Source organism: Ilyonectria robusta (genome assembly GCF_021365365.1).
Source record: "Ilyonectria robusta strain PMI_751 chromosome Unknown BGZ61scaffold_1, whole genome shotgun sequence".
Taxonomy (NCBI): Eukaryota; Fungi; Ascomycota; class Sordariomycetes; order Hypocreales; family Nectriaceae; genus Ilyonectria; species Ilyonectria robusta.
The window spans coordinates 682,685-710,496 of record NW_025764435.1 but is presented as its reverse complement, the minus strand read 5'-3'; the positions used below and the strand labels follow the sequence as shown (position 1 = coordinate 710,496).

Sequence of the window (27,812 nt, the reverse complement as noted above, 5' to 3'; positions counted from 1 at the left end):
GGATATGGGATATGGGATATGGGTTATGGGCACGTTTGAGGAACCTGCCCGGCAGGGGAAGCAGGGGAAGCAGGGGAGGCACATTCGGGACTTCGTGTCGAGCGACGATCCATCCGAGGCGCCCACGGCGGGACCGACCCCCAGCATGGATCATCATCGCGTTATTGTTGTTGTTGGCTCGTTTTTGATGCCATGATGAGCGTTGTGGTGCCTGGCCCGCCCCAGGCCCGCCCTGTTCCGGGGTCTGGCCGGGCCCTGAACCCCCAGCCCGCAAGGCACGGCGGCAAGCCCCATCGCAGCCTGCTCAGGCATAGATGGATGGCATGGGTGGCATGGAGCCGATGGAGAGAGAGTTGGAAGTGGAAGCCCTGGAAGCCCTGGAAGTTCTTCGACTCTCGAAGCTCTGATGTCCGGCAGACCCGGGGGCGGTTGTAAATATGATGGATGAGATGGAGCCCCCCATGGGTCCATTCTCCAAGGCCCGTACCTTGTGTACTTGCCACTTCGGCTGCAGCAGAACATCGCGTCGCTGAGCCTGTGATCTTAGCTGGGTTTACAGTTTGCGTCTACTGCGGGTTCCTTGCGAGATGCCACTATGTAGATGACGAGAGGAGACGTAACGGAGATTGAGCAGGACGGCGATGCCTCTTTCGCTCTGACGGCCTTCGTGTCGTGGCAAAAAGAGAGCACGGTATGCCATGCAAGCCCACCACCGCATCGTCGAATTCAAGCCCAAGCCCTGTGGAGTTTCATTCTGCTGGAACTCGAACTGCAGCTGCTCAGCTCCTGGAGCCCCGACACTTTTTTGCTTGATCCCCGATCCATCCATCCACATTGACACACATCCACCTTTCCTTTCCTGGGCATCCACACGTCCTTGAAATAGTAACGCTCCGCCGCACTGTCCTATGCGTCCACAACTCGCGATTCCTTCGAGTCGTCTCGGCTCGCAACGGACGGTCCCTCATGTACAGCATTTTTCGGGACGCCGCGAGTGAACTGCGTGCTTGCCCTCTCCAGGGGTCATGCTGCTTTCGCTCGCCCGCTCCGAGGTGGTGCTAGCTGCCCTTCACCCCGGGAGGCTGCATCCGGGGGATAGACAGGGTCCTCAAAAGCAAACCATTGAATTTGAGAAAAAGCAACGACGACCCCAGAAAAAAAACAAGACACAATCCGCCGGCCCTGCCGCTGCTGTCCTCACGCAAAGGAGCCCATAATCAACCCTAGCAATGCGCCGCCAAAGGGCCCAAGGCCTAAACTCCCAAGCAACGGACAGTGGAGTTAGTGGACGCTAGCAGCGTGACGCAGCAGTGCTTTCTGTGAGACATTCGAGTATCCACCATCGCCTGGTCTTATTCAAAAGTCGAGCTTTCTGGACAATGGACTTTCCGCGCGCGCCGTCGCCGAAGTTCCCCAATCGAGGTGCGAAGAGCACGATACACGCACGTCCTTGGCCCTTTGCACGAGCCCCCCAGAATAGGCACGACAGGTAGGGATGAGGTAGGTAAGGACGGGGACGCTACGATGAGCCTGTAGGGCAATATTTTCCTTGCAGGGTCTGGGTTCTGGCTTCTGGCGTGAAAGCAGCGGAAATCTTTCATCTGGACCATCAATAAACGGTTGGACCACCCAAGCAGAAGCACGTACGAAGTGCTTCCCCCGGAACTATTGGTCAGCGATGCCACCCAATTTCCAGGCGTGTGCATGGCCGGATTTCCCCTGTCGCTAGTGCCCATAGCGGCATCGCTGCTAATCGCCTCCCAGCCTGTCGTCCCCTGGCCCGCAGCTGGGTCAAGCCACCGTACCCGTCCTGGGCTGGAGCCACGCCGCCAGAGGCCCGACTTCGCCCTGTGGCCCAGCTGTAACGCACCGCCGCCCGCTGTTGGCCAAGCAGCCGACCACTGTAGCAACCCACTGAAAAAGGATTTGGGATGGCGTGGAAAAAGGATGACGGGGTCCCACCACCAAGTCTCTTCTTGTTGGAGGCCCTCCTCGCCGTCCCAATAAAAATAGTCGTCCCGGGGCTGGGAAGAAAGACAGCGAACCAAGCCTTGCCATGAGAGGTCATCCCGGACTCCCGGGCTTGGACCTTGCCCGGCTGAGCTGCCCTGACAAGCCCCGAGCCTGGCTACCGGCCGCACGTTAGCTTCGACGACGCCGCCGACGCCGCCGCCGCCTAGCACGCAAACATGTATGTACGTGCAAGTACTCCGGTTGGGGAACATTGGGAGCATGGGCAAGGCATGGCAAGGCATGGCAGTGGATGGGATGGAGCATCGCACGGCCGCGGTGGCATGTGGTGGCATGGGATTGCCCGTCGCCCACCCCCAGGGCCCTGTCGTCGCCTTTTATTCCCTATGCCCACGCCTTGTGCCCATGGAGCAACGCCGCTGCGAAAGAGGACGGGCAGTGGAGGAGCGAGGTGTGGCCGTGGGCCAAACTCGGGTACTTCCAAGTCCCTTTGCACGCACTGCGGCCATGTATGCCCGATACCTTACCACCTACGACCTACCTATGCACTCTGGGACCCGTAGTCTCCGTTCTCCGTAGCCAGTAGCCCGCAGCCCGTGGCCCAGTAGCCCGTCGTGGACCTGGCTTACGAGATCTCACTAAACCTCAGGTGGCCCGCGAGTCGACGCCGTGTGGGTGGGAACCTGGGAAATAATAACACATCGCTCCCTAACCGCCGCCTCGCTTGGATCGCTTCGTCTCGTTCCTCCTCCTTCTTCCACCTCCACTCGCTTCAGGCCTGTTCTCACCCACGCCGCCATCCTTCGTCCCATCGTTCCGTCGTTCGTTCGCTCGATCGATCGCCCGCCCGCTCGTTCACTGTCTCTCGAGAACCACCCGTCGTCGCCTTCGTTGTCCGACGCTCACCTCTGCACTATCGACCCGCATTCCTGGCTCTGCTACAGTACGAAGTCCAAGTCCGCTCGTTGCTCGTTGCTCGTTGCTCCCCTCCGACGAGAGCCACCGAGGCCGTGCATTTGCATTTGAAGGCCCCAGCCGAGCCGCCCCCGCACTGTCTGCTAGCACTGTGCGACGTCCATCCCCGTCCTGTCCTGCCCACCCATCCGTCACCCGTCACCCGTCGGGCCACTTGGTCGCACTCTTCTTTTATTCAACCTCACCACCAATCTCTCCCCTAATCCACGCTCTCCGTTTTTGTGCTTTCGATCTCGCCTGAACTGTTGCTGTTGTCTGCGTCTTTGGACAACCCGACAGCAACCCTTTTTTCGTGCCCGTTGTCTTGTTTCGCTTTGTCCCGACGTCCCTGTTCGGCCATTCAGCCACGCGCTGTCCTAATACCACCCGTCCCTCGTTTCTGGAGATTAATGTGAGTCCCAAACTTTCTTTGCCTTCAATGACACATGCCCGTCTCCGTCCGGCCAACCAACCACCCGAGTCTCAAATCGACCGCCCGGCCAAAACAACTGCCGATTCCTGGTTGCTCGGCCTGCGCTGCCTGCGCTGCCCGCTCCAATAAAGCTTTCTGTCCGAACCTCGCGCCCGGTGTCCTGCCTCTCTCCAACTTCTTGCCTGCGTGACCGATCACGATCACCACGGGATTGTCACATCCTCTCGTGCCCTGGCCTCCGCTGACTGGAACCTCCCATCATGCAGTTGCCCGTTTCTGTGGCTCATACCCCGGCTCCTTGACTCGACCCGCCACGAATACCCGCATCGTCACGCTGCCACCAGGGGCCTCGTATAGGATCCTCTTTTTTTCGACTCTCTTTTCCCGTGCCGACCGCCTCCGCATACGATTTTAGACGATCGACCACTTCATTTCAATCTGCCCTAAATCTCTGGTTTATGGGTTGCACATAATTTATACCGAGTCCCCGAAGCGCCTTCATGCCTAGATTCGGTGTCGCGTTTAACAGGCGGAAGTCGACCGCAACCTCGGAAGATTTCCAGCATGCCCAAGTAGCACCTGAACAATCATCCTTCCGAGTCATCGAGCGAACAGACCCTTCAATCAACAAGTCGTTCGACGGAGGTGCGAGGATGGCGAGGGCGACTGGTCACGTCTCCAGGCCCAGCCAGCTCGAAATGGAAGCAGAGGATAACATGTTTGCTGACCTGAAGAGTGGCAATCGGTGAGTATTCACATTCTTCCCACACCCCCATGGAATGCCTCTCCACTACACCCCTCTTGTGAAAATGTCCGTTTTCTTTTCACATGAAAATAGTCATGCACCGTGGCGCTGACTCCTTCTCAGGGGAAGTGGGGCGTCAAACACGACTAAGGCCACATCCACTGATACCTCTTCAAGGCACAGCAACGCTTCGACTGCTCCCTCTTCAGCAGACCTCGACGATTCAAAGCACGCTGGCAAGAAGAACCTCCACGACATTGGAGCCCGAGCAGCACCCAAGTCAAGCGGATCCGGATTCTTGAACCGAGCTGGTCGGACCTTTTCCTTTGGAGTTCAGAAGAAGCACAGCGCTCCTCCTCTCCAGGAGACAGTCCCAGAAGTGCCTCCTATCCCGACCATCCAGCACCAGGACTACACCGGACGAGCGAGAGGAATGACTGATTCCACAACCAGCACGGCAACTCCTCCGAAATTAGAAGAGAATTCTGGTATGGATCTGGGTGGAGATTTTGGCTCCATGTTCTCGTCATTCGACAAGCGAGCTAGTATGGCTACTTTGAAGAATCTCGAGTCTGGTTCCGCGGCACCACGTTCTCTGACCGGTAATCGTTCAGTCCAGCCTGCTCCTCTCAGCATCAACAAGTCGACCAGGGTTGAGCCATCTCCCGCATCGTGGAACAGCAGCCGCAATTCGGACGACGGTCTCCTGGGTTCCGCTCCGAACTCGCCCGAGCCAGATATGCCGCCACCTGTTCCACGACACCAGAGTTCTTTCAAGACAGCCAGTCGCCCATCCGACATCATCGAAGACGAGGATGCGAAGTTACTCTCGGATTCCATCGCCGTCGGAAGAATGTTGTCCGACTCGAACGGTTACTCGAAGGCGCAACCCGACCGATATGAACAAGACGAGGACACTTTCGATACTACCGCCGCTTTCGGGAGAAAACCTCTCAGCTCGAGTTTCAAGAAGGGCGACGACAACATGTTTGAGGGAACTCTAGCACATTCTTCGCGACTCGCCCATCGATACGCCTCCCGAGCACCGAGCCCTCCACGCAACAAGGTCATGACGCCCGCCCAGTTTGAAAAATATCGCCAGGACAAGGAGCGCCATGGTGGAGCTGAACCCGCTCAGCAGAAACCTACCGCCAACGATGACGATGACGACGATGAGATCAACTACGATGATGACGATGATGATATCGAGAAGTCGAGGCAGCAGGCCAAGCAGAGGAAGAAGCAGGAGGCTCACATGGCCGTGTATCGACAGCAAATGATGAAGGTTACTGGCGAGCAGCCGGACATGAACCCCATTGACCGCCCACACCTGGCACCGTCCATGAGCGCACCTCAACTGCACCTGATGAAGAAGACGCCATCCCCTGGACCGACTGGTATCTCTGATGAGGACGAGGACGAAGAAGTTCCCCTCGCTATCCTCCAGGCCCACGGTTTCCCTGGCAAGAACCGACCACCGACTCGATTAAGCACCATGGGTTCCAACCCTAACCTCCGCAGCTCTGCTCAGCTACAGCCTCGACCTGGATCTGCGATGGGCGACGGTGGCTCAAACCAAAACCAGCGCCACTCGACCCTCCCCGCCTTTGCCCGCAACCTTCCTCAGGATCCCTTTGTTGGTGCTGGCATTAATAGGCCAGCGATTCGAGAATCCTTGTCGTTTGCTGGCGGTGTTCCTCCTCAGCAACCCCAGCAACCCCAGCAGATGCTCCCACCTGGTGGTCTGGTTGGCGTGATTGCCTCCGAGGAGCGGAACAGAGCCATGCGACGTGGAAGCCCCAACATTGATGGCCAAAAGCCCATGCCCAACATGAACGGACCAGGCTTCGACCCCATGGGAGGAATGCCCCAGCATATGATGTACGGAATGGGTGGGCAGGGCGGTATGCAAGGCATGCTTGGAATGCCCCAGATGCCTCAGCAATCGCTCACTGTTGGAGATCAAGCTCAGCTCCAGATGACCCAGCAGATGTCGCAGTTCATGCAGATGCAAATGCAATTCATGCAAATGATGGCCGCCAACGGCCAGCCTCAGAACCCTGGTATGCAGCAGATGCCCCAGATGCCTCAAATGCAACAGATGCAGCAAATGCAACAGATGCAACAGATGCAACAAATGCAACAAATGCAGCAACCTTACGGAGGGCTCGCGGCGACCCAGTCGATGAACGACCTGTCATCACGGCACTCGATGATGTTCGAGCCGACAATGGAGCCTCCCCGCCTGATGGACCCGGGAGTTCGCACCATGAGTATGGTGCAGCCCAGCTCAGGTTCGTTCATCCAGCAGCCTGGATATGCTGGGTCCATCCGCGGATCGGTGCTGGGGATGGGAATGGGAATGGGCTACACGCCGTCAATTGCGCCATCTGAGCGAAGCAACGTCGGCCTCCCTGGCCGATACCGACCCGTGTCCCAGCTCAACCCGATAGTCCCTGACGCTCATCGCCGGACGAGCACCATGTCTGGAGCGCTCGGACGTTGGGACGAGAGCAAGCCCAAAGCCACCATCAACATTGTCAAGCCTGGTGATGGGTCAGATGATGACGATGACGAGGGCTGGGAAGCCATGAAAGCGAAGAGAGATAAGAAGCGTACGATGTGGAAGAGCAAGAAGGGCCTGGGTAGCGAGTTGAGTGCGATGATTTAATTCAGGTGCCATCTCATGAAGATACTATCAGGGAAGAGATTGGATTTCAAACGCCCTATTTTTACATGTCGAAAACATGCGGGACTGGACAGCAAACTGCGGTAACTGCAAGCCCCATACATTTTTGTATATTCTAGAACTATGGTTTTATGTTGGGCGTCTGCTGGGAAAGAAGTGATGGGCACCGGCTCGCTGGGATTCGCGTCTGGTGCATGATAGATAAATCTCTATGCCGGTAATTGAATAATTCGGGGGTCATTGAAGTATAGTTACTTGGCTCTCCCATATGCATAACGTGTTCATTTATTTTTTGTTGTTTAGGCCGAACAAGTCTATAATACACAACCAGTCCACTTGCTGTTGATCCAAACTTCCGTTGACGGCCGATTTATCCTGATGCCTTGGACACTGGAGGACGTGTCTCATTAACCGTCAATGGTTCCATTGGCCCACTCCTTCCTCTTGACACCCATCTCGACTGCGGCCAGACCCCAGTCCTCGCCGTGGTTGTGGCCCTTGCCTTCAACACCAGCGCGAGCCTTGGCTTGGTCATCAGTTAGGACGGTCAAGACGCCGAGGATGACAGGGACGCCCGTGTCAAGCTGCACACGCATGAGGCCTTGGCAAGTGGACTCCGCAATGTACTCAAAGTGCATTGTCTCACCCTTGATGAGGACACCAATGGCGATGATGGCATCGAAAGCTCCTGAGGAGGTAGACGAGCCGCCGGGTAGCGAGGTGAGGTCTGGGGTAGAGGATGCGAGAAGGTCGGTCGCGGAGGGGCCACCGGTAGCGGTGCTCTGGATCTGAGAAGCGGAGAAGAGACTGGCAAGCGTAGCATACATATGTCAGCAACGAACAACCGGGAGACTCGGCTCGACGAGGGAATGCGGCGGGGAGGAGGAGGGTTACCGCTGGACGGCAATGGGGAGCTCCCAAGAGCCTGGGCAGGACTGGACGACAATGTTGGACTCCTTGACACCGCAGGCCAGCAGCTTCTCCTTGGCGCCGGTGACGAGGGGCTCGATGATGGTCTCGTTCCAGCGGGCGTGGACGATGGCGATGCGCAGGGCAGAGCCCTCGTGGTGTTGGGGGGAAGGTCCCTTGAGCGACGACATGATTGAGCGGTGGGGTTTTTCTGGTGGCGAGTGTGAGAATTGGTGCGATGAAGCTGCGAGTTTTTGCGAGAGGCTTTGAGTCGTAAGTGATGACGGTGGGATGCCTTGGGGGAGATGTGGTTGTGGTGCGGGGCTCGAAGCGCACTTAGAAAGCCGCAGCTTGATGCCATGTTTAGCGGGGTCAGGACGTCACGTCACAGCTTGAGATGCAGGGACGGGGCTTGGGTGGTACGTACCTCCGACTAACATCACCTCAGGGATGGGCGGCAGTTGGCAGGAGCATCTTCACCCTCCCTTCCTTCCGAATATACTCACCTTACTCACCCACCTAGTGACTTCAGGCGGACAACCTAAGGCACCGATTCCACTTGGCAATGGGGAATTTTGCTGCTTGAGAAATATTTTCACCCCTTCACTCACGGACTGAACCATGTCGCCTTGATAGCATGCTCATCTATGGAATCAGCATCCATCTCGTTATAAATTCATTGCATCTAATGGCATCTTAATTCAATGGTCCTATCTCACTCGATATAATCTTCACCTGCCATTTCAGCCATGGCGATACGTTCTTTGCCACCGTCCACAACGCGCCTCCTCGGCTCCTCCCTGGTCATCACCAACCCAGTCTCCCTTGTCAAGGAACTAGTTGACAACGGGGTGGATGCTGGCGCAACTTCAATTGAGGTCATCGTCTCTCCAAATACTCTCGACAAGATCCAAGTCCGAGACAATGGCCGGGGCATCCCGGTCGACGACTTCGACTTGCTCGGTCGCCGGGCACACACAAGCAAACTTCGCTACTTCGAAGAGCTGGAGACAAAAGGCGGCCAAACTCTGGGTTTCCGAGGCGAGGCCCTTGCCAGCGCCAATTCTCTGGCTACGGTCAAAGTCATTACGAAAACCGCTCAAGAGACAGTGGCATACATGATCGTGTTGAGATCGGGTGACGGCGGCGTCGAGAGGAAGCAGCCGTGGTCTGCACCCACCGGAACAACGGTTCTCGCCTTGAACCTTTTCGATAACCTCCCTGTTCGAAAGCAAACTGCACTGAAAGAGAGCCGCAAAACCCTGTCGAACATCAAACGGCTGCTGGAGACATATGCGTTGGCTCTTCCGAGTCTGCGACTCTCTCTCAAAGTGCCTGGCGATTCTCACCAAGCCTGGTCATACTCTCCAATAACCTCATCAACCACTCGCGAAGCTGTCAGGCAAATTTTCGGCCGTTCCCTCGTGGATCAATGTGTTGAAGTGACCACATCTTTGAGAACCCGGAACACAGAACCGCATTTAGTGTCAACATGGGGGACTCTGAGTGCATTCCTTCCAAAGTCAGACGCCCAGTTGGGGGTCATCAAAGACAAGGGGTCTTTTATCTCTGTTGACTCTCGACCAATTCTGTCATCAAGGGGGATAGGGAAGAAGATTGCTGCCATCCTCAAAAGCCAACTCGCCGGAGCATTGACAGATGGTGGGGCGACGAGACCTTTCTTGCGATTGAGCATCAACTGCCAACCTGGGTCCTACGATCCCAATGTGTCCCCTTTGAAAGATGAAGTTATCTTCAAGGACGAGCAAGGGTTGCTAGACTCCTTCCAGGCTTTATGCGATCATGTTTACAAGCCAAGAGATTCGCCTTGCGGAGTTCTCACAAATGCCGGTGCAAAGATCGACGACGATAGGATGACCAACTCAAAACCACCACCCAGAAGTGGTCGGGCAAGCCTCCCCGAGGACAGTTTTCAGCATCATTCCGTTTTAAGAGCAGCCCCGATCGATATTGAATCACCTAATGTCGGTGAGGATGATTTCTTGATAGATGATCTGGAACTCCTTGCGGCTCTTGATAATTTTGAGACCGCCTCTGGAGCAAACGGCAACGCGCCCCCTCATGGTGCGACGGGGCTGGAAAGCCAACGGGCGCTTACATCTACACAAACCAATGACGAGGAACCGGGTGACGCAGGTAACCCAAAAACAGTACTAGCAATGATGCGGGTGGTTAGCAAGGTCAACCTGGGCCGCACAGAAAGCAACACTAGCGACGAGGGTTGCACAGTTGGATTGGTTCCAGTGCAGGTTGCACCACGTCGCAATACCTCCCCAACAACCAACCAGGCGCCATCTGGTCTGCAACACAATGATTCAGCCCCAGCCCGTCATCAGCAAGGCATTGGTCGGTATTTCCAGTCGAAAAGGGATCCGCCAATAGAGATTGCATCAGATGAAACTGCCACGTTAGGAAACCTGCATAACGATGAGGAATCCAATATATGTGAGACTACAAGGCAGCACAAGATTGGACGCCAGCCGTTGAGGGAGCTAACGGACTCAATGTTGAACGCGCTTCGAGGAGAGGACGACGAAGACGAAGGAAATGAGGCTATGTCTGACTTCTCCAGCCCAGAGCCAGATGTGCCCATACCCCATAATGCTCCACGGGCAGACCTCGTGGCTCCTTGGACTGAAGGATCACACGATATAACCGCTGACGAGGCGGATATGATCCCAAATGAACATGGCAGAACGATTCTCCCCCCAGCAAGGACTCCACCCGGGTCTGTCACTCGAGTACAACGGAGAGTTCGCGCAATTCCTGACATGTCCCCGGCTTTTGATGGATTTACTGCCCTGCAGACGCCACCCTCATCGGGTACATTGCCACCAGAGCGAATGTCCTACATTCAACCAACAACCCTCTCCCGCAGCAGCGCACCCTTGACAAGAATCCAGATAACATCTCGCGGAGTTTCAAAACAGCCAGAATCTTTGGCAGAAGACATCAGCATGAGACCAACAACGATTTCGTTCGGGAGTAGCCCACATGTGCAAGAGAGCGGGCGCACGCTGCAAGCACTATACCACGTAAGCCCTCTGATGGATGGACGAGACTCGATGACATCAAGCCACAATGCGCTGGATTCCCACACGAATAGCACAATGCAGAGTAATAATGGGCGTGAACATCAGAAAGACTAGCAGTCTTCAAGCCGAGGCAATTCATCCCAGAACTTTGATCAACATGACATTTTCTTCCAAGCAGCATCCCACCACCCTGATTTCTTACAACTTCCGGCCATGGCTACCGGTGAGACCTTACGGCAACAAGGCGGACAATGGTCACACATGTCTCAAGCACTTCTGATGAGAACATCTGCGCCACCCGATGAAAGATCCAACCAAAGCAGCCGGAGCGAAACCAAAGGACATGGAGATGGTTCGGCCCTGGTACAGAGGAGTGGTATGTCGCTGCCTCGAGCTCGGTCCGCCAAACGCCATCGAAGCCGGTCAAGAAGCCAGGCGTCGACGAAGGAGGAACAAAATCCCCGACATCACTCGATGAACCGAAAATGTTCCAGAACCCTAAGTGGACGAACAAAAAGGCTAGGCTCACACATGTTACCCTTAGAGATAACGCCAACTCAGGATGAAACCCGACAACTTTCACTTAGAGTTGGGCTTGGATTTGGCGACTTGAGAAAGTCGATCTGGGAGTATATGGCATTGGGACAGGATCTTCAAGTATGGGATGATGATTCGCCGTTACAGTTCAGGGACATGGAAGAGGTTGGAATTGTTGAAAGCCGATTGAAGGAGGCGGTGAGCTCGTGGATGGAAGGCGAGGACGGTCTTCAGGCGGAATACGAATTCACACTCAAGTCCAGGGCCAAGGGCAAGTCGAGGGTGTGAGGATATGGTACAATGTACATGTCTCGGGAGCAGGCAAAACAATGTGCAGCCATCTCTCGACAAGTGCGTTATCTGTTGCTGACATCTTGGGGCCACCGATCCAACAAACGGGAGTGTGCAGGAAATTACCTGTGCTACGAAGCTGAGAAGTCTAGATTGCTAGTGTGGTTAACTATTCACGTCGAAATTGATTGCATGTCCAAGAGGCTTGAAGTGGCTAGTGTCGAGATTGCCGGGAGCCGAGCCAAGAATCAGGTGTTGGTGGCCCGCTTACGGCCAATGGAGGTGTGGGGTGAGGGCATGTGGAGGGCGAAAAGGCGGGAGGGAGCTGAAAGCCGGGGAGCTAATGGCTAAAAGCTGATGGTTGGGGAGCGAGAGGACCTAAGGGTTACGAGGTGCAGTAAGTCCTGAATATGAATCTCACTAACGACGGGCCGACAATGTTGTTGCAGGTGGGAGTGCTGACAAGACGGTGCGAGCTAAATTCTGAGAGGGGCGGGCAGACACGGGCTTTTTGAACTACAGATATAGGTAAGGTATGTAGAGATAGTAGTGTGTGCAGTTCTAATGTTAGTGGTGAGGGAGTCTGCGTTGTCGGAGGCTAGAAAGATGCATGTTTGCAAGTTTACGCAGGGCAGATAGGAGCGATGTCGAATTGGAGGGCGAAAAGGGAGGAGGGGATTGAGTGTGGCTATGCTTAGTGAAGAGGCGTCGACGATGTGTGGGGAGTGAGACACGGTGGTTGGTCTAGATCGTGGATCGGGGTATGATGACATGATGGATGGATGGATGGATGGATCAGTGTTGAGACAAGTTACTATGTATGGACATATGCGAGGGTTGGGTGGTGAGTGCGGAAGTGAGCTGATGGCATCCGTATTTATTTATGTACAATGACGATGAAGATGGCTATTTGCACTGGAATGCGAGTGAATATTTGGCGAGATGGAGAGATGCAGAGTGAAGGAACTTTCATCCCCTTGCTCCGTATAAAAAACAAACACAAGGTAGGTACTCCGTCAGTGATCGTACATTGATCCAGTCAGGCTCTGTAGGGCTCCGTATAGTGTGGGAATTTAAGGGGGGGAAGCCCGTACTGCTGCACCGAGCTGGATGTGCAAGGGTGAGTTGAGGCGAGTCGCGAGGCGAGATGCGTGAGAGTGGGTACCCAGTGGGCTCTGACTCTGACTCTGAGCCTCTGGCGGGATGGGGTTTGTTCTGAAAATAGCCGCGACTTCTCGAGGCTAGCCGTTTGCACTCTGCACAAGGGGGGGCTACGGCGCACTGGCGAATGGGCATCGTTGGTCTCCGAAAGGCCAAGACGAAACCGCCCCTACGTAACTTACGTGCTGGTCGCTTGAACGTTTTACGTGGTAGGGCGGATGGTCTTTTCTCGTATCTGCGTGCGTGCCCTCGCTGGCTCACTCGGAGGTGGCCCGGTGGTCTAACCCGCCCTCGCGCGGTCCGCCGCCGTTGAGGATTTCCGTTGGCGGACGGGGGGACCATGGAAGTGGATGGGCAGAGTAGCGCATGTGGGATTTGTGAAATGGGCTGAGGGTTTGAGATGTTGGGTGGTGGTATATGGGGATAACGGTCCTTTGGGGGGGGGGGGGGGGGGAAGGGGAGACGACATTTATTATACAGCACAGCAACACAACACGGCAGTCCCTCTAGTAACGTGGCACCGACGTAGACGTACGTAGTCGCAATAACACTGCAGGCAGGGCCAGCGAACGGGAGTGGGGGAAACAGGTGGAGGACAGGATGAAAGAGGGCGCGGATGACGGATGGACGCGTCGATGATGACGATGGGCCAGTATGAGGAAGCGGAGCCGACATTGGCAGCTGGGTTGTTCAACGGCCGGTTCACCTGGTGCATCGGGACGACTCCTAACCGCGGAGTGTGGCTGTGGCTAGGCGCTCGCGATGCTCCTTGCATCTGTGTTTGATCCGTGGGAATAAACGAACAGGTAACGCTTGCATTGTCCCGTATGGCGATCATCTCGTACCGAGCCAGAGAGGGCAGACGGCCGGTGTTTTCCCTCGATGCCTGTCCAGCTAATAAACCCCGTCCCTCCGGCCAGGGCCACAAAAAGGTACCCACGTCGCGCGCCATGACGTACAGACGTCAGGCAGTGTTAGTCTCCCAAAACTGCCGCCTCCAGCACTTCCGGACTGTACGTGGTACATAAACACCACTGCAGAGTGGCCTGTCGTTCGTACTTGGGCAGTCTGTCGCCTGTCGCAGCCCATCTTGCGACCATCTCAGGCACTTGAATGGCACTGGCGAGACCTGAATGGCACCGGCGAGTGCCGGCGTCGGGCATTCTTCAAGCCCGCTGCCTCCCTTACCTTAGTTCTTACGGGATGCATAGAGATCCGCGGGCCCTTGCACGCCGTCAACGAGAACTTGGGGGGCTGCGGCGGGAGGGAAACGTGACAGGGTTCATCTCGAAAACATAAAACGACAAACCCAAAAGACATAAGAACACACACATACACAAACCGTAAGAACAAAAACATGCTAGCCATGATTTCTCCTCCAAGGGGCATGGGGGGCCATGGGTACGAGGTCAGCACCAAGAAAAGCGTCGGGTTCGGTACCTTGGCTAGCGCCTGGGCGTTGCCATCAGCCACAGTCGCAGGTAACGCAAAAAAAAGTAGTGTCCAGCTTGTCCAGCGCTGCAGGGTTCTGGTACCTAGCTCTCTCTGCGCCCGTGGAGCCACTGGGAGGAGCCTGGGCGCAGCTCGGCCACCGGCAGGGCCGCTAATTTTACCCGGTGCCTTCGGAGCGCAGCAGTAGTGGCGCGCCCCAAGCTCGAACCGCGAGCGAGCGCGTTGTGTCCGGGTGTCTAGAAAGTTGGTTCCCAGCGGGCGGGGCGGCGGTTTTGGGGGGGAGAGACACGCAGAGAGGTCCCTGGAACGCTAGGGGAGGGGCTTTGGGCGGTTCCAGGCTTTCCAGCTTTCCAGGCAGTGCAGTGCAGCGCAGCGACAGCGAACAAGCCACCACGGGCACGGAGCTACTAGGTAGGTACGTGGTAGGTCTGCTTACTTTCCTTAGCCCGACCGTCTTCTTTTCCTTCCTTCCCTTATCCAAGCATCCAAGCATCTGGGCCAAGGAAGCAAGGCACACACACACACACCTGACACCCACTCCCACACTCCCACACGCACTCTGGACGGCCGGGGTTTGATTTCGTATCTCGACTCTCTCGTTTTTGTCGCCTTCCCTCTTTCTCTTTCTCTCACTCTCTCCTTCTGTCGTCCTCTCTTCGTATCCTCCTCCTTTCGCTTCCGTCCTTCTTTCCGCCCTGAACTCTTGCGGTCGTCCGCTCTCCGAAGCTATTCCCGCCTCACCACACCCGATTCAACACCCCGAATTCACCACCCCCGAGATTCTGACGTCCCTCGTGTGCTTGCTGCAATCCCACCCAGCGGCCGTCGACTCCTCCAGCAAGATGCCCGCCGCCTGAATCCTTCCGCCGACCCGCCCCCCTCAGATTTCTTCCCCCCCGGCCCAGTCCTCGCAAGGTCTCATTTGCCGTCTGCAGCTTCGCTTCGCTATCGCCCATTACTTTTTTCTTTCTTTCATAGCTCCTGGTTGCATTCGAAACATGCATCCCAGCGCTGGTGGTGCGCGCTCGCTTGACCACCACCACCACCACCACCACCACTGTCGTCACCACCTCCCCCACGATCACGATAGTCACCCCAGTCAGAGTGAGCCGACAAGGCGACATGCGGCACGCCCCCCGATCTCTAAACCGTCTGGCTCTGTGCCCACGACACTCGCTACTGCCGTAGATTCTCCTCCATCCTCCTTTGTTGCGCTTCCCCAGCGCCTTCCACGCTCGACCATGGGCACCAGTTCTAGACGCAGGGCATGGCCCCCTCGACTATCCACCGTATCACGACTCTCCACGAACCTCGTTCTCGTTATTTTCCTTGCTGTACTCGCCATCTCCCCCACCACCGCCGTTCGAATCCCCATCCAAAACTGCCTCGACGAATCCTATCGCAAAAGCGACAACAATCCCCTACAATGGATCCCTTTGGCAATAGATGCCGTGTTTGACACCAAAAACGACAGCCATACCCTCCGGGTTATCGTCTGGGGGAATGTAACAGGTTCCCAGAACGTCGCCGATCTTCCAGCTGCAGGGGACCCGTACTGGACGAACGACAATGAAACCAACGGCAAGATCATTCGCAGCTCCGACCTCTCGTCCAACAATGCCAAGGCGACAACACTTATCCGCAAGGTGAACTTTTTGTCTTACGAGCCATGGAGAGACGCCGTAGATTTCTGCGAGTCGGGTTTGGTAAACGGCACCTGCCCATTGTCTCCGGTCTTTGACACCACAAACTTGTAGGTTCCCAGTCCCAGTCCCTCGGACGCCGTGGTGAGTTATTGGATAAAGAAGCGATAACTGATGCTCTGAAATAGGTCGATGCCTTATGCTTTACCCTCAATTAATGCTACACACGATATGTTTTCATCTTACGCCTTCGCCTCCATTGACACCAACTTCCTAATCATATATGGCGACGCGGCCGCTACGGATATCGGATGCATCTCTGCAATCATCACTCCCGATCTCGGCGGCCTCGCGTGGCTCCTCAAGTTCCTGCCACTCGTGATTCTTCTCTTCACGGGATTTGCAATTCTCCTTTCCGCGATTTATAGTCCCTGGGGTTCGTCCGACATATTTCACTGGACCTCAAATTACGGCCGCGATGCGGATCTGCTCCGGTTGGTCACTCCGGGATTCGGCGACTGTTTGCAGTATATCCAATTTGTGGCCTTGACCGGCGGGCTCACTCTCGACTACCCTGGCTTCTACCAGCCCATTGTCAGTCAGATGGCCTGGTCGACCCTCATGTTCAATGAGAGTTTTGTTGCCGGAGCCCCCCCGTGGCAGAGTGTCGTTGATGGCATCTATATCACTAATGCTACATATGGACTCCAGGAGGTCGGCCAGCTGGTCGGCATGGCTGAGGTTGAGGATGCTTGGGCTGGTATGATGATCTGGCTGTGTGTCTGCATCGCGAGCGTCACTGTCCTCATCCAGGCCGGATTTCTCATCCAGTGGCTTTACCGCAAAATCAGAAACACCCCCGAGGAAGACCTGCGTGCCAAGAATATCCCTTTCTCTGTGGGTAACGTTGTCCGCATCGTCTTCATCTTCTTTCTGCTACCCATCGTGGCGCTCTCTTGCTTTCAGCTAGTGGTTGCAGGCAGCTCCCCTGCCTCCACTGTCGGCCTTGCCGTTGTCACCATCGTTCTACTGATTGTATTTGCCTGCTACCTCTTTTACCTCATCATCAGGACGCGACCCAAATCATTTCTCTACGATGATCTCCCGACTGTACTCCTGTATGGTCCCCTATACAACACATACTCCGACGAGGCCGCCGCCTACGCCCTTATCCCGGTTCTCATCACCTTCATCCGCGGCGTCGCCATTGGTGCTGTTCAACCCAGCGGTATCGCGCAGGTGGTGCTGCTCGCTATATGCGAGGTCATCCAAATCCTCACTATTCACGCCTTCCGTCCATTTCAGTCTGCAACGTCGATGAACGCTTACCACACCCTATTTTGCTCATTGAGACTCATCACCATTTTGTTAATGGTTGCATTCTTGCCCTCCCTGGGCGTCACCGAGGGGCAGAAAGGGTGGATTGGATACGTCATCTTGGGAGTTCACGGCGCCGCTCTGATTTTCGGCTTCTTCCTCAACGCTCTTCAGACGATCGTTGAGGTTGTCGCACGAATGCTGGGTGCCGGCGGAGACGACCTGCAGGGTCAAACCCGAGGAGGATTGTCCAAGATCTTCGGCATGCGGCAGCTGTCACGTCGGGTCACGCATCGCGCTGGGCCTTCACGAGCCAGCCAATTGTCTACCACCGCAATGCTAGATGCCGATGACAGCGGCAAGTCAGGGTACGCCATGCCAAGCGGGAGAGTACGAAGCGAGTCTGGTGCAAGCCTGGGTGGAATGCTTGCGCATCACAGGCAGAGCTCGGCACTCGATAGCATCGACGCCTATACTGGCATGCAGCGCAATATGGACAGCGGTAGCTCGTACATGCCAGACACACCCGGTGAGGCGAGTACATTTTCCTTCCTCCCTTCGCCCACCGCCGCACGCCACCATCCCTCTACATCGATTACCGATCCCTCCGAGGTTCCAGGCCCCTACTATCGACCGCCACGACGCCGCCGTGAGACGCTCAACGACTCGATACACTCGGACATGCCGGCCGGCTCTGTCAACGCGGAAACCAAACGGTTTAGCCAGACTGGAGCTGGGACCCCGGCCGAATCAACTGATATGGGCGCGGAGATTTCCCGCGGTGCAACTCCGGCTCCTCCTGGTGCATACTCTCAACTCAGCTTCCCCCCGAACCGCCCCGATTATGCAACCCGTGAAGTCGACTTTTACTATGGCGTTCGCGGTCCGGCTCTGAACGCTGGACCTGGTAGGAGGTTAGGAACTGGCCCGGCGGATCCCACAGGACCTGTTGCCACGGCATCTGGATGGATACGGAACATGTTCGGTGCTAAGACGAAGGAGAAGGGCAAGGGATTTGAAGTCGTCAGAAGCGCAAGAGCACCTGCAATGATGGCACGGAACGCTGCCCTCAACGGCGAGGCCCCACCCGAAGGTATTCCCGTGGCCATGGGTGTGCTCCGGAACGGCCCTATCGATTCAGACGATGATGACGAACCTCCGAGGCGCTCACCAAGACATCACGAGGGCGACCTGCTTGATGACAATGGTGACCCACAAGACTCAGAGCCTGAGAGCCCTGTTGCTGAGCGGGCACGTCGCTCCTTCGGCGATGGCGAGAGGTTCCCAAGGGAGCCAACTAGGGCCTTGTCGAAAAAACCTCACAGTGCGGCGCTCCGCCAGGTCGCTGCTGATATGGATCTTCCCGATATTCCGCGCAAGAGCTCAAAGCGGGCTTCTGGAAGTCACGAACGACAGGCCCCAGCACCATTGCTCAGTCTTACTATGCCTGGATCCAACCTCTCATTCGATAAGCACATGGGAGGGTCTGATTCTGCAAGCCAAAACTCCAGTCGACACCGGGCGACCTTGTCCGCATCGTCACGGCTCCCATTTGAGCGCACGGGATCTCAGAAGCGGTTGTCATCCAACTCATCCATGGAATTCCCTGGCGAATTCACCCAGGTGGACCTCCAAGGAGGACGAGAGGAACGGCCTGCCAGTTTCGGCAGGGTGCCACACCATAGCATCAGCAAGGTTGACCCTTTACACCGCGAGGTCGACCTTCTTGGCAGCTCTGCCGAGTTAGTGGTCGATGATCCTCCCCGGCCACGAACATGAGCCGACTTCACACCAAACCATGACTGATTACATCAGTATATCACACAACCTGCTTAGGGGACAGGTTCTTTCCTATATCAACCACCATCTATCACTCGATTTGCACCTGAAGCAGGTAGCAACATAATGTTTTCTTTTTGTCTTTTGGGTGGCTCCAATGTACACGATGTATAGAACTACTCGCACACAACACACGCACTTTTGCATGCCCACTCGCACCGCCCCCATGCGAAGCAAAACGTGCCTTTTGGTCAGGATCACGGCCGTCGCAGAAATCTTGGGTCTCGGCTATGGAGGATCGAAGGGATTAGGCGTTTTTCTGGGTTATTGTTTTGAAACTTGTCTCTTTCTTGCGGGCGGTTTAAGAATGTCCATACTAGCGTTGGCGTAACAAAAAAGCTGGGGCAATAGGGAAGGGATTCGGAGGAAAAGAAGGCAATGGAAAGCGCAGCCCAGCACAGCGATGGTTGGAATCATTTCCGTGGGATTTAGGCACCCTTGCTGAGCGAGTTTTTGGATGTGACTTGAGTTGGATATTGTTCCCCCCGAGAAGAGTAGTGGGGGTTCATAGTTTCACGTCCGACATCGACGAGAGTAGTAATGATATGCCTTGTAATCTTATATAATCTTGATCAGTGGGCTTTATTCCTTTTATTTCCAGGCCCGTCTCTATGTCTCGTAATAAAGATCCAGCACTTTGGCTGCTCATGGGGTATCACAACCTGAAGCCGTGTGCCTACACGACGTCCAGGCTCATCAAGCCATTTCACTAAATTTGTTTTCAGCCAGCATCACCCTCTCCCCGTCCAAGTTTATCCTCGGATTAATTCGTCGTCGTCTCATTTCACATTGACAAATCCGATGCCAGACCGGGCTTTGCGCGCCGCTGCCTTAAGGGCCTGCTCCTCGACGTCGGTCCACTTGACGCTCAGCTCGTCCCACTTCTTGCCGGGCGTGTTGTACTCTTTGCGCCATTGGGCTTGGACCTGCTGAAGGCGCGCCATCTCGCGTGGGTCGCCAGAGCCGCTGAAGATGATGAAGGCGGTGCATGGCGGGAGAGATTCGTGGATCCGGGTGAGGCGCTCGGTGAGACGTACCAGGGCCTGTTCGAGTGGTGACTTTTCCTGGGCAGAGCTTTCGACGTCGTCCTGAGGAGGACCGCCATCGCTAGAGGCGTTATCCACGCGATTGCGGTTCCACCAGCCCTGTAGGGCCTCGAGTTCTCGCATTCGCGCCCACACAAAGTCGACGCCTCCGCCGCGGATCTCGAGGCCGTCGTCGTCACCCTTGACAGCTCGGATCACGTTATTAGTCACGTCCTCGTCCGTCTTGCATCCCAGCTGGTACGTCGCGCCTGCTCCTGCGCCTTTGGATGGGTCACCCCAATCGATCGCAGCGCTCGTCTTTCCAACCTCGAGGCCACCAACCTCTCCACCTTGGGCCTTGTAGGCAGTACCTGCTCGCGCCAACCTGCGGAAGAGGTTCTCGCCCTGGGCATCAGAAGTTCCCCAAGCCTTGCCCTTTTCGCACTTCTGCTTGACAAGATCCAGGCAGGTCTTGGAGTCCTCGATGCTGTCATGTCCGCTAGCGCCGCCCTTCTGGACTTCTCGAGACAGGTACTTCTGCGCGAGGTATTTGAGGGAGGATTTGAGAGGGGGTCCTCGGGGGTGCGGGTAGATGATGGAAGTGTCGACAATAAAGGGGTGGGTGAGCTTCAGGGCCTTGGTGTCCGATTCTAGTGAGTGGCCCACCATGATGGTGTGGGGGTTCAAGATGTCGAGGAGCTTGTTCTGAATATCGCGGAGCGTAGTCGTTACAGGAGCAAGCATCTCTTCTGTGATGCCGGAATATTGGGTGACGTAGTCGGTGATGGGCTTATCAGGCTTGACCAGCTCGTCGAGAACCACTTCGCCAGACCAGTCCACGACGCTGATGCGCGTCAGCGAGAATTCGTTCTCTCCAGTCATGCACATCTCGCAGTCCAGGGCCAAGACCTCTCGGCCTGCCGTAACGCTGCCTTGCTGTATGTCCTTCTCGGGCACGTCTCCATCCTCCAGCTTGTCCACTTTTGTGACGACCCATCCCTCAGGGGCGACGAACTGCTCCTTTTGCAGGCCTTCCGGTAGTAGGGCTGGGTGGACGAGATATCCGTTATCGGCTAGGTCGTCGGCTGTGCAGAGGAATTCAGTGATGCGAGTCCTCTCATTTCTCCATCCTTGGGGTTCGGACGCAGGTCTAACACCAGCTTTTTTGTTGTTCTTATCCTTGGGAGCGGGCGCGGTGAGAAACGCGGCCAAGGGAGAATGCATCTTTCCATGCCTGTCATCACCTGGTGTCTTGACTGGCCATAGATGTGGAAACATGTCTGCAAAAGGTTGCAATGCCTCGGGGAGGGCCTCCTTCTTCAACGGCCGGGGATAATAGTCGTCGGGCGGTGAATCAGAGCTTTCCCCTTTGGGAGAGTCGCTACTGTAGGCGGAAAAGTCGACGGATGACTTAAACATGGCCTCTTCAAGGCCAGGCAGCATGATGGCAACGATCTTTCGAAAGGCGGGGCGATGGGTGATGCCTACCCACTGAGGCCCTGGGCCATCGGCGAAAATGTAGGTGACGAGGTCGCGGAGGTTGGAGAGATTGATCTTGGATTGTAAGCGCGCATTGGGGGAGAAGGCGATGGTCGGGTAGTTTTTCTTTCCAGGCTTGGGCACTTTCTTGAGCTTCTTGTTGGGTCGAGTCACGACCTGCCAGCCGCCATCATCGACAGCGTCATCGGCGTCGTGAGGCATTGCGCGCTTGAGGCTGCCGTCGCTCTGGCCTTGGGGCTCTGTGTCGTCGGCCTGGGCCTCTGTGACGACGAGTTTGGTCTCATCGGGCTGCTCCGCGCGCGGGGAGGCATCTTGAGGCTTCGCGTGAGGGACCTGGGCGCCTGGTTCAGCAGCGGGCGAAGGGTTTCCTAGGACGGTGAGGGCATGTTCGGCGGCGCGCTGTGATTTTCTTCTGGACTTCTTACCCATGGCGACTGCTTGGAACGCGTGCGAGCGATGCGCACCGTCAACAAAGATAGCAGTATGCGGTGAGCGAAGTGGGCTTGGGGAAGGCTGCGAAGTTGTAGATGCAAGACCCTGCACTGTACTTGTTGCGCTTGAACAAAAAACTTCGAGGCTGGCTGCAAGCGCATGCAAGGACGCGGTACGTACCGCAAGTTCTGTTCCTTCCGTGCACTGGTTCGTCAACGACGGCAAGCGGGTCTCGGGTGGATCTTGCCGTTGGAAGGCTGGCAGCTCTTGGCCAATCAACACCACATCACCCTTGCACTGGGCCGTGAAGCACTTTACGCGCTTTCTGGCCGGTGACGCGACAGATGCCAATTGCACAGACAATCAGGAGCGTCACCGCCTTGTCGACGACACAACATTTACTGGCGGGGTGCTGGATCCTTGCTTGGGTAGCTACGCCGAATTTCCCACGTCTGTTTTGCTTTTTCTCCCTTACGACACTGTATCCGTCCTCCTGGCACCTCTACGCCTGCTCTAAACATGGCTATTGCCGCCATCAAATGCGCCAAATGCGGTGTCAAGTTGGGCACCGTCGACAATCTCTGGATCCAGCTCGGCGACAAGTACCTTGCTCAAGTCTCCGACGTCAACGACCATCCGGATCTCGAGACAAGGTCCAGGGCCATGCGGATGGGAGAGGCCGACACCATTCTGAAGGGCTGGTAAGCTATGGTCACAAGAGCACCTCTCAAACACATGCTGATCAACGCCGTTTATTACGAACAGCAAACTTCAAGACATTGCATGCTCCTCGTGTAGTGCATTGCTTGGTACACGATGTGTGAAGAGTCCCTCTAACCACGTTCTTTACGAGTACGTTGCTTCATGACACGTTTCGCATTCCTTGTCGTGACTAACTCTTCGAAGTGGACAATACATCTTCCTCGTCAAATCAGTCGCTATCAAGTCGACTGTCGATGGGCGCCGCAGGGTTGAGCCTAAAATCCGGCACTCTCTTTCATGGACGGTTGACACCACTACGGCAGACGCAGACGTGCCCGGTTCTCCGTCGGCTAGCGACCAATCTTCCCCGGCTAGCGATCAATCTTCTCCAATCAGGGACCCATCTTCTACGGTTAGAGATCAATCTCCACCTGGGGATCAATCATCCCCCCCTAGGGACCCATCTCCTCCACCTGCGGATCAACCCTCCGAACCCTCTTCGCACCAAAAGCCCCAGACAGAGGCATCAGCCCTCGAAACTGCCGACGATACGCAGCGTGAGTTTGTACTAGACTCCGAGGTGGCATCCGCCTTTCGATCTGTCCTGTCGTACTTCGAGCGGGAACTCGATAAAGTTCACGGGGACATTCGCGCCGTACGCCGTGTTGGAGAGAAGCAGCGGAAGAAACAGGATGCTGCTGTTCAGGATGAACTGTCCAAGACTAAGGCAGAACTCGACGAATTAAAGGAGGGAAACTTGCGTCTCAGGGAGGAACTGGTAAAGACGAGGCAGATTGCGAGGGAGGCTGGTGAAACAGCCAAAGAACTTGCATCGGAGCTTTCCTTGTTGAAAGGAGATATCGGACAGCTGAGGACTGATCTAGACCGCCGCAACGTCTTTCAGTTCGCTGGAAGAACTCACATGAAACGATCATCGTTGTTGAGGGATGGTGACGACGATTCTACCAGCAACCCCCCGAAACGCGTAGCCATAACACCGGAATTCGCCAGCTCAGGCGGTTCACAACACTCTTCCCCCACAGCTAGTGCGATTAAGAGAAATGGACTTTTGAGCCGCCCAGCCCGACGGTCCTCGGGGATATTCGGAGAAACAAAGGTCGAAGATGAAGAAGCAAAGAAAGATGAAGAAGCAACGGAGGCCAAGGACAATTGAAGGCAAAAAGTTCCTCGCCTCTCAGTCATGCCTCGACGTTTGATCTACGCGCCAAAGTCGGTCATGAAAATCTCATGGCCAAGGCTCGCCAGAGCATCGATCTGCTTGAGAACGGCATAGTCGAAAAATGCACGGGACTGATCACTGCTTGGATCTTGTCTCCAAGCATTGATAAGTGAAAGTTCCTGATCCCGGCCCGGCAACTGGTCGATGTCGCTTAGCATTTCCCTTGCTGAGACAGAGAGCTCCCACTCTTCAACATAGCCTTCGGGTGTCTGCTGGATGATCATGTGAAGCAACATCTGACACAAGGATACTTGGTCAATTTCTTGCAGAGCCTGAAGGGCTTTCTGGTCGAAATTCCCTTTGGATACCATGGCCTTGACGGAAGCGCTCAGGGCAGCTGTATCAGCCGCTGTGTTGGCAAGCAACTTGCCGATCAAAAAGAGACCCTTCGCCCGAACAGGATGAAATGGAGCCACGTATCGGTATGGGTCACAGAACGTGGCCACATAACATGCTGTGGCCAAGGCGTACACAAAATTGCCTTCCTCTGCATAGTAGATGGATATCTCGGTCAGCACCTGGGGCAGCGGCGACACACCCCAAAACCCTTCGCGGACAAGCGGCTGGCATTTTCGATATTGGATTCGCAAATATCTTCGGCGTTCATCAAGCAAGCTTGGAGTTTCTTTCGAGTCAATTATTTCGACCACATCCTCACTGTATTTGTTTGCAAGCGCTGCTTTACTATCGCTCGTGGTTGCTGGGTGGCGTCGGAGTTTGGATAGGTCGGATACCAGACTTGCAAGGTTCAAGTCGATGTTAGGAGACAGGGCGCACACCTGATAAATGTTCAAGTCTCTTGAACATCGGGGGCATTGGCAGGTGAAGTTGTATGGAGACAGCGCTTCTCTTCGCTTGGATAACGGATATGTGTAGTCTAGATTGAGTAAGATAAGAATCGATGATTTGATGAGCATGCGTGGACGAGGACAGACCTGTGTAAGAAATTTGAATCTCATCCCCAGCTTGAATCGGCGACTCTGCCCTGAGGATTGCTTTTCTCCCGATGAATTGCACCATGGCATTCGGGATGCAGGAGTGGTTGGCCATGGCGAGTGTGGGCTCCAGAAAGATACCCACCTGGCCGAGATCTGCGTCGTATCTATGAAACGCATTCGTCTGGATCTATGGCAACCGTGAGCCTTGATTTTAAGTGAACGGGTGTTTTGAAGAACCATACCTTACACAGCAGCCCAACCGCCTTCTGGATATTCTCTTGCGTGGTCCCCAAGCCCGCAAAGGCACTCGCGCCCATGGCCATCATCTCCATGTCCGCCCAACGTCCACTCTGCCTCCACGCCTCAACATTACCCTCGAGCGTCTGCAGGGCATCCCCAATCTCGCTCTTCAACAGCGCCTGCACGACGGCCCGCACAGGCGTGGGCAATCCGGGGCGACCCTGGGCGGCGACGCGGCGCAGGACCTTGCACTCCTTGGAGTGGACGGCGGACCAGGCGGCGCTCTGGCACGCGGCGTCGCAGTAGGCGGCCGCGTGGCAGCGCGAGCAGGCACGGGGCGTGCCGGGCTTGAGGCAGTGCGCGCAGACGGACGCGAGGTGCGAGAGCGCGGGGAGGAGGATCAGCGGCGTGAAGGGGAGGATGGTTGAGCCTGGCGTGAAGGATTGCGCTGCGTAGAGGGCGCGGCCTTTGGTGGCGTGGGGGCGGACTTGGATGGCGGGCGACGGCGACATCTTTTTCTGCTCCGCTCACTTCTGCTGCGAATTTCGCGTAGATGGCAGTCTGGAATTGCTGTTGTGGTGGCTTAGAGGGTGTAAGGGTTCGTGTGTTGTTGGTGTTGATGAGATGCAGCAGTAACGTGAAATTCTCTTCACACTGGGTGGGTGATGAAGCTCGCGAGGCCACCAACGCACCCGCCGATTTTACAACATACCATCTAGGTCATATAAGCGAACATAGACTGTCCAAAATGATACGGAAGGCTTGTATTTATATTTCCTCGGATCAAAGAGATGGACGGGCATAATCTATATATTCGAATGTTTTGGGATGTGTGGTCCTAATAGTCGTCCCTAAGCCGCATCACCAACTCATTACTGATGCCAACTCTATAGTTCACCATGACTAGGCGCAACCTTCCCGCTCTTTCGTGCCACGGCCAGCCGGTTATGCAGGTCCTTGCTCCAGTGGCCGCTGTCCCGCTTGTTCGCCTTCATTATCCTTTCCACGTGGTAGTCCCAGCAGCCCTCGTCCGTCTGGCCGTCGGCCGTGCTGCACTGGGCATCGCTGGACTTGGGCGTGTTAGGCCACTGGCCCAGCTTCGCGCCCATGTCCTCGTCCAGGAAGGTGTCGAGGACTAGTTGGCCGACTTTTCGCTGCGCCGTCGCCCACTCCTTGCCCTCGGGAACCAGCACCTCGAGGAGGTTCCGCATGCCGGCGCTCTTCAGGAAGTCGGCCCTGACGGAGTCGCTCTTGATGAGGCCGTTGATGGCGGCCACCTTGGCCTTGGCCTTGGAGGCGGGGAGTTTTGCGTCCTCGCCAGTAACGGGGTTGGACGGCATGAAGCTGGAGTAGAAGGTCTCGCTCAAAGGCTTGCCATTCTGGGGGCATTTGAACTCCATGATGTTCGACCATTCCTTGGTTACCTCCTTCAGGGCAGTCGGGTTGTTCTGCAGCGCGCCGGCGAGGATGGCCGCCGCTTGCTGGTCCCGAGGGGTGGCGCCATCGGTCGAGGGAACTCCCTGATCAGCCATTAAACAGAACAACCCCTTCAATACGGCCGGGTCCTCGGTAATCTTAAGACCGTAGTAGATGTCGTGAGAAAGGTCCTCCATCCCTTCCAACGCGACATCAAACGCCTTGCCCTCGTGGCTACCGCCGCTCTTCAACATCTTCACGGCCTGGAAAAAAGGCTCCGCCTCAAATTCCGGTTTCGGCTCCTTGATCTTGCCCGCTGTCTCATACTTCGGCGCGCCTCTGGGGACAGGAGGGGCGTCGGGCTCTTGAGGATCCACCACGACAACGGCTTGTTCCACAGACAGGCCCTCCAGCGAGGGATCGATCTCGTCGGGAACATTAATCTTGGCCTCCTTCTCGCCCGTCCAGATGTTGAGGCGGACGTGGAGGCCGTTGGGGAGTTCCTGGTCTTCGCGAACGGTCTGGAACTCGTCCGTTGGTTGAAACACGCGGGGATAACATTCGTCTGGGTTGGAGGTGTGGCAGATGAGCTCAACATCCTCCGATGGCGAAGGTTGTGATGGGGAAGAGGCCTGGGCTGGTGCTGCGAGAATGCACAGCAATACGCCAAATATCATGGCGAGGAGGAATGGCAAGGTCGTTGCCTTTGCCCTTGAGGGAGCCATCGTTGTGAACCTGAAAATTCGGTACCCGCTTCGTCAACCGAATGTGCGGTGAGTTGTTGGAGGGTTGGAGGTTGAAGGGCGGTTAGACGTTGCACCCAGTGGCGTCTTAGTGGAGTCTTTCAGGGCGTTAACCTTGGTGAGAGGGCGAATTCAGGGCCTGGATAATGTCGAGGGGGGTATCATGGGAGAATTAAGGGATGAATTATCGGCCAGCCAACTTCAACTCAAAGAGATTATAAGGGAGAGTGTTTGGTGCGAAAAGAACAGCAAATCCGCGATCATGAGTCAATCTGACGATAGAGGACACTTCATTCAGATGGATCGAAGTCGCTAGAAGTTTAGTACAATTGCAACTTGGCATCATTAGAGTGCCACTGGTAGATGAGTTTTGGCACGCTCTCATTGGCCCAGAATTTACCGGTCGCTTAGTCATCCCTTAAACAACCCGCTGCAAGCCCCACCGTCCACCGCTGTAAGCCTCGGAGGGTTCGGACTCGAGGCAATGATGGTGACGAGGCTTGTCTTCAAGAAACCGCATTTGCCCGCGAATCATGAGATATTGGCTCGCAAATCGGGCTCAATAAACAGGGCGGGTTT

At 55.8% G+C, this 27,812-nt stretch overlaps 7 protein-coding genes across 7 annotated transcripts; 3 read left to right on the top strand and 4 right to left on the bottom strand.

Annotated features, from left to right (window-relative positions):
* Positions 1–1,352: 1,352 nt before the first annotated feature.
* On the bottom strand, positions 1,353–2,306 carry BGZ61DRAFT_470396 (uncharacterized protein; the record flags this gene model as incomplete). Its single annotated transcript, XM_046248075.1, has 1 exon — positions 1,353–2,306. One exon carries the CDS (start codon positions 2,304–2,306, stop codon positions 1,353–1,355), a length of 954 nt encoding a protein of 317 aa, XP_046111680.1.
* Positions 2,307–7,044: 4,738 nt separating this feature from the next.
* Positions 7,045–8,013, bottom strand: BGZ61DRAFT_437225 (6,7-dimethyl-8-ribityllumazine synthase). The gene is made up of 2 exons (XM_046244086.1): positions 7,687–8,013; positions 7,045–7,599 (listed from the first exon to the last, which is right to left on the bottom strand). The coding sequence occupies exons 1-2, from the start codon at positions 7,890–7,892 to the stop codon at positions 7,200–7,202; spliced, it is 606 nt and encodes a 201-aa protein (XP_046111679.1). The 5' UTR covers positions 7,893–8,013; the 3' UTR covers positions 7,045–7,199.
* A 126-nt stretch (positions 8,014–8,139) lies between these two features.
* Positions 8,140–11,999, top strand: BGZ61DRAFT_543105 (uncharacterized protein). The gene is made up of 2 exons (XM_046255242.1): positions 8,140–10,757; positions 10,875–11,999. The coding sequence occupies exons 1-2, from the start codon at positions 8,451–8,453 to the stop codon at positions 11,580–11,582; spliced, it is 3,015 nt and encodes a 1,004-aa protein (XP_046111678.1). The 5' UTR covers positions 8,140–8,450; the 3' UTR covers positions 11,583–11,999.
* Positions 12,000–15,196: 3,197 nt separating this feature from the next.
* BGZ61DRAFT_337606 (uncharacterized protein) lies at positions 15,197–18,937 on the top strand (the record flags this gene model as incomplete). The annotated part of the gene is made up of 2 exons (XM_046239059.1): positions 15,197–15,951; positions 16,030–18,937. 2 exons carry the CDS (start codon positions 15,197–15,199, stop codon positions 18,935–18,937), a joined length of 3,663 nt encoding a protein of 1,220 aa, XP_046111677.1.
* A 611-nt stretch (positions 18,938–19,548) lies between these two features.
* On the bottom strand, positions 19,549–22,072 carry BGZ61DRAFT_437216 (uncharacterized protein). The gene is made up of 2 exons (XM_046244085.1): positions 21,948–22,072; positions 19,549–21,890 (listed from the first exon to the last, which is right to left on the bottom strand). The coding sequence occupies exons 1-2, from the start codon at positions 21,949–21,951 to the stop codon at positions 19,777–19,779; spliced, it is 2,118 nt and encodes a 705-aa protein (XP_046111676.1). The 5' UTR covers positions 21,952–22,072; the 3' UTR covers positions 19,549–19,776.
* Positions 22,073–22,473: 401 nt separating this feature from the next.
* Positions 22,474–23,830, top strand: BGZ61DRAFT_525104 (uncharacterized protein; the record flags this gene model as incomplete). Its single annotated transcript, XM_046252705.1, has 3 exons — positions 22,474–22,655; positions 22,720–22,806; positions 22,861–23,830. 3 exons carry the CDS (start codon positions 22,474–22,476, stop codon positions 23,828–23,830), a joined length of 1,239 nt encoding a protein of 412 aa, XP_046111675.1.
* Positions 23,831–23,874: 44 nt separating this feature from the next.
* Positions 23,875–27,215, bottom strand: BGZ61DRAFT_336964 (uncharacterized protein; the record flags this gene model as incomplete). Its single annotated transcript, XM_046239012.1, has 4 exons — positions 23,875–24,773; positions 24,832–25,021; positions 25,077–25,504; positions 25,979–27,215. 4 exons carry the CDS (start codon positions 27,213–27,215, stop codon positions 23,875–23,877), a joined length of 2,754 nt encoding a protein of 917 aa, XP_046111674.1.
* Positions 27,216–27,812: the final 597 nt, after the last annotated feature.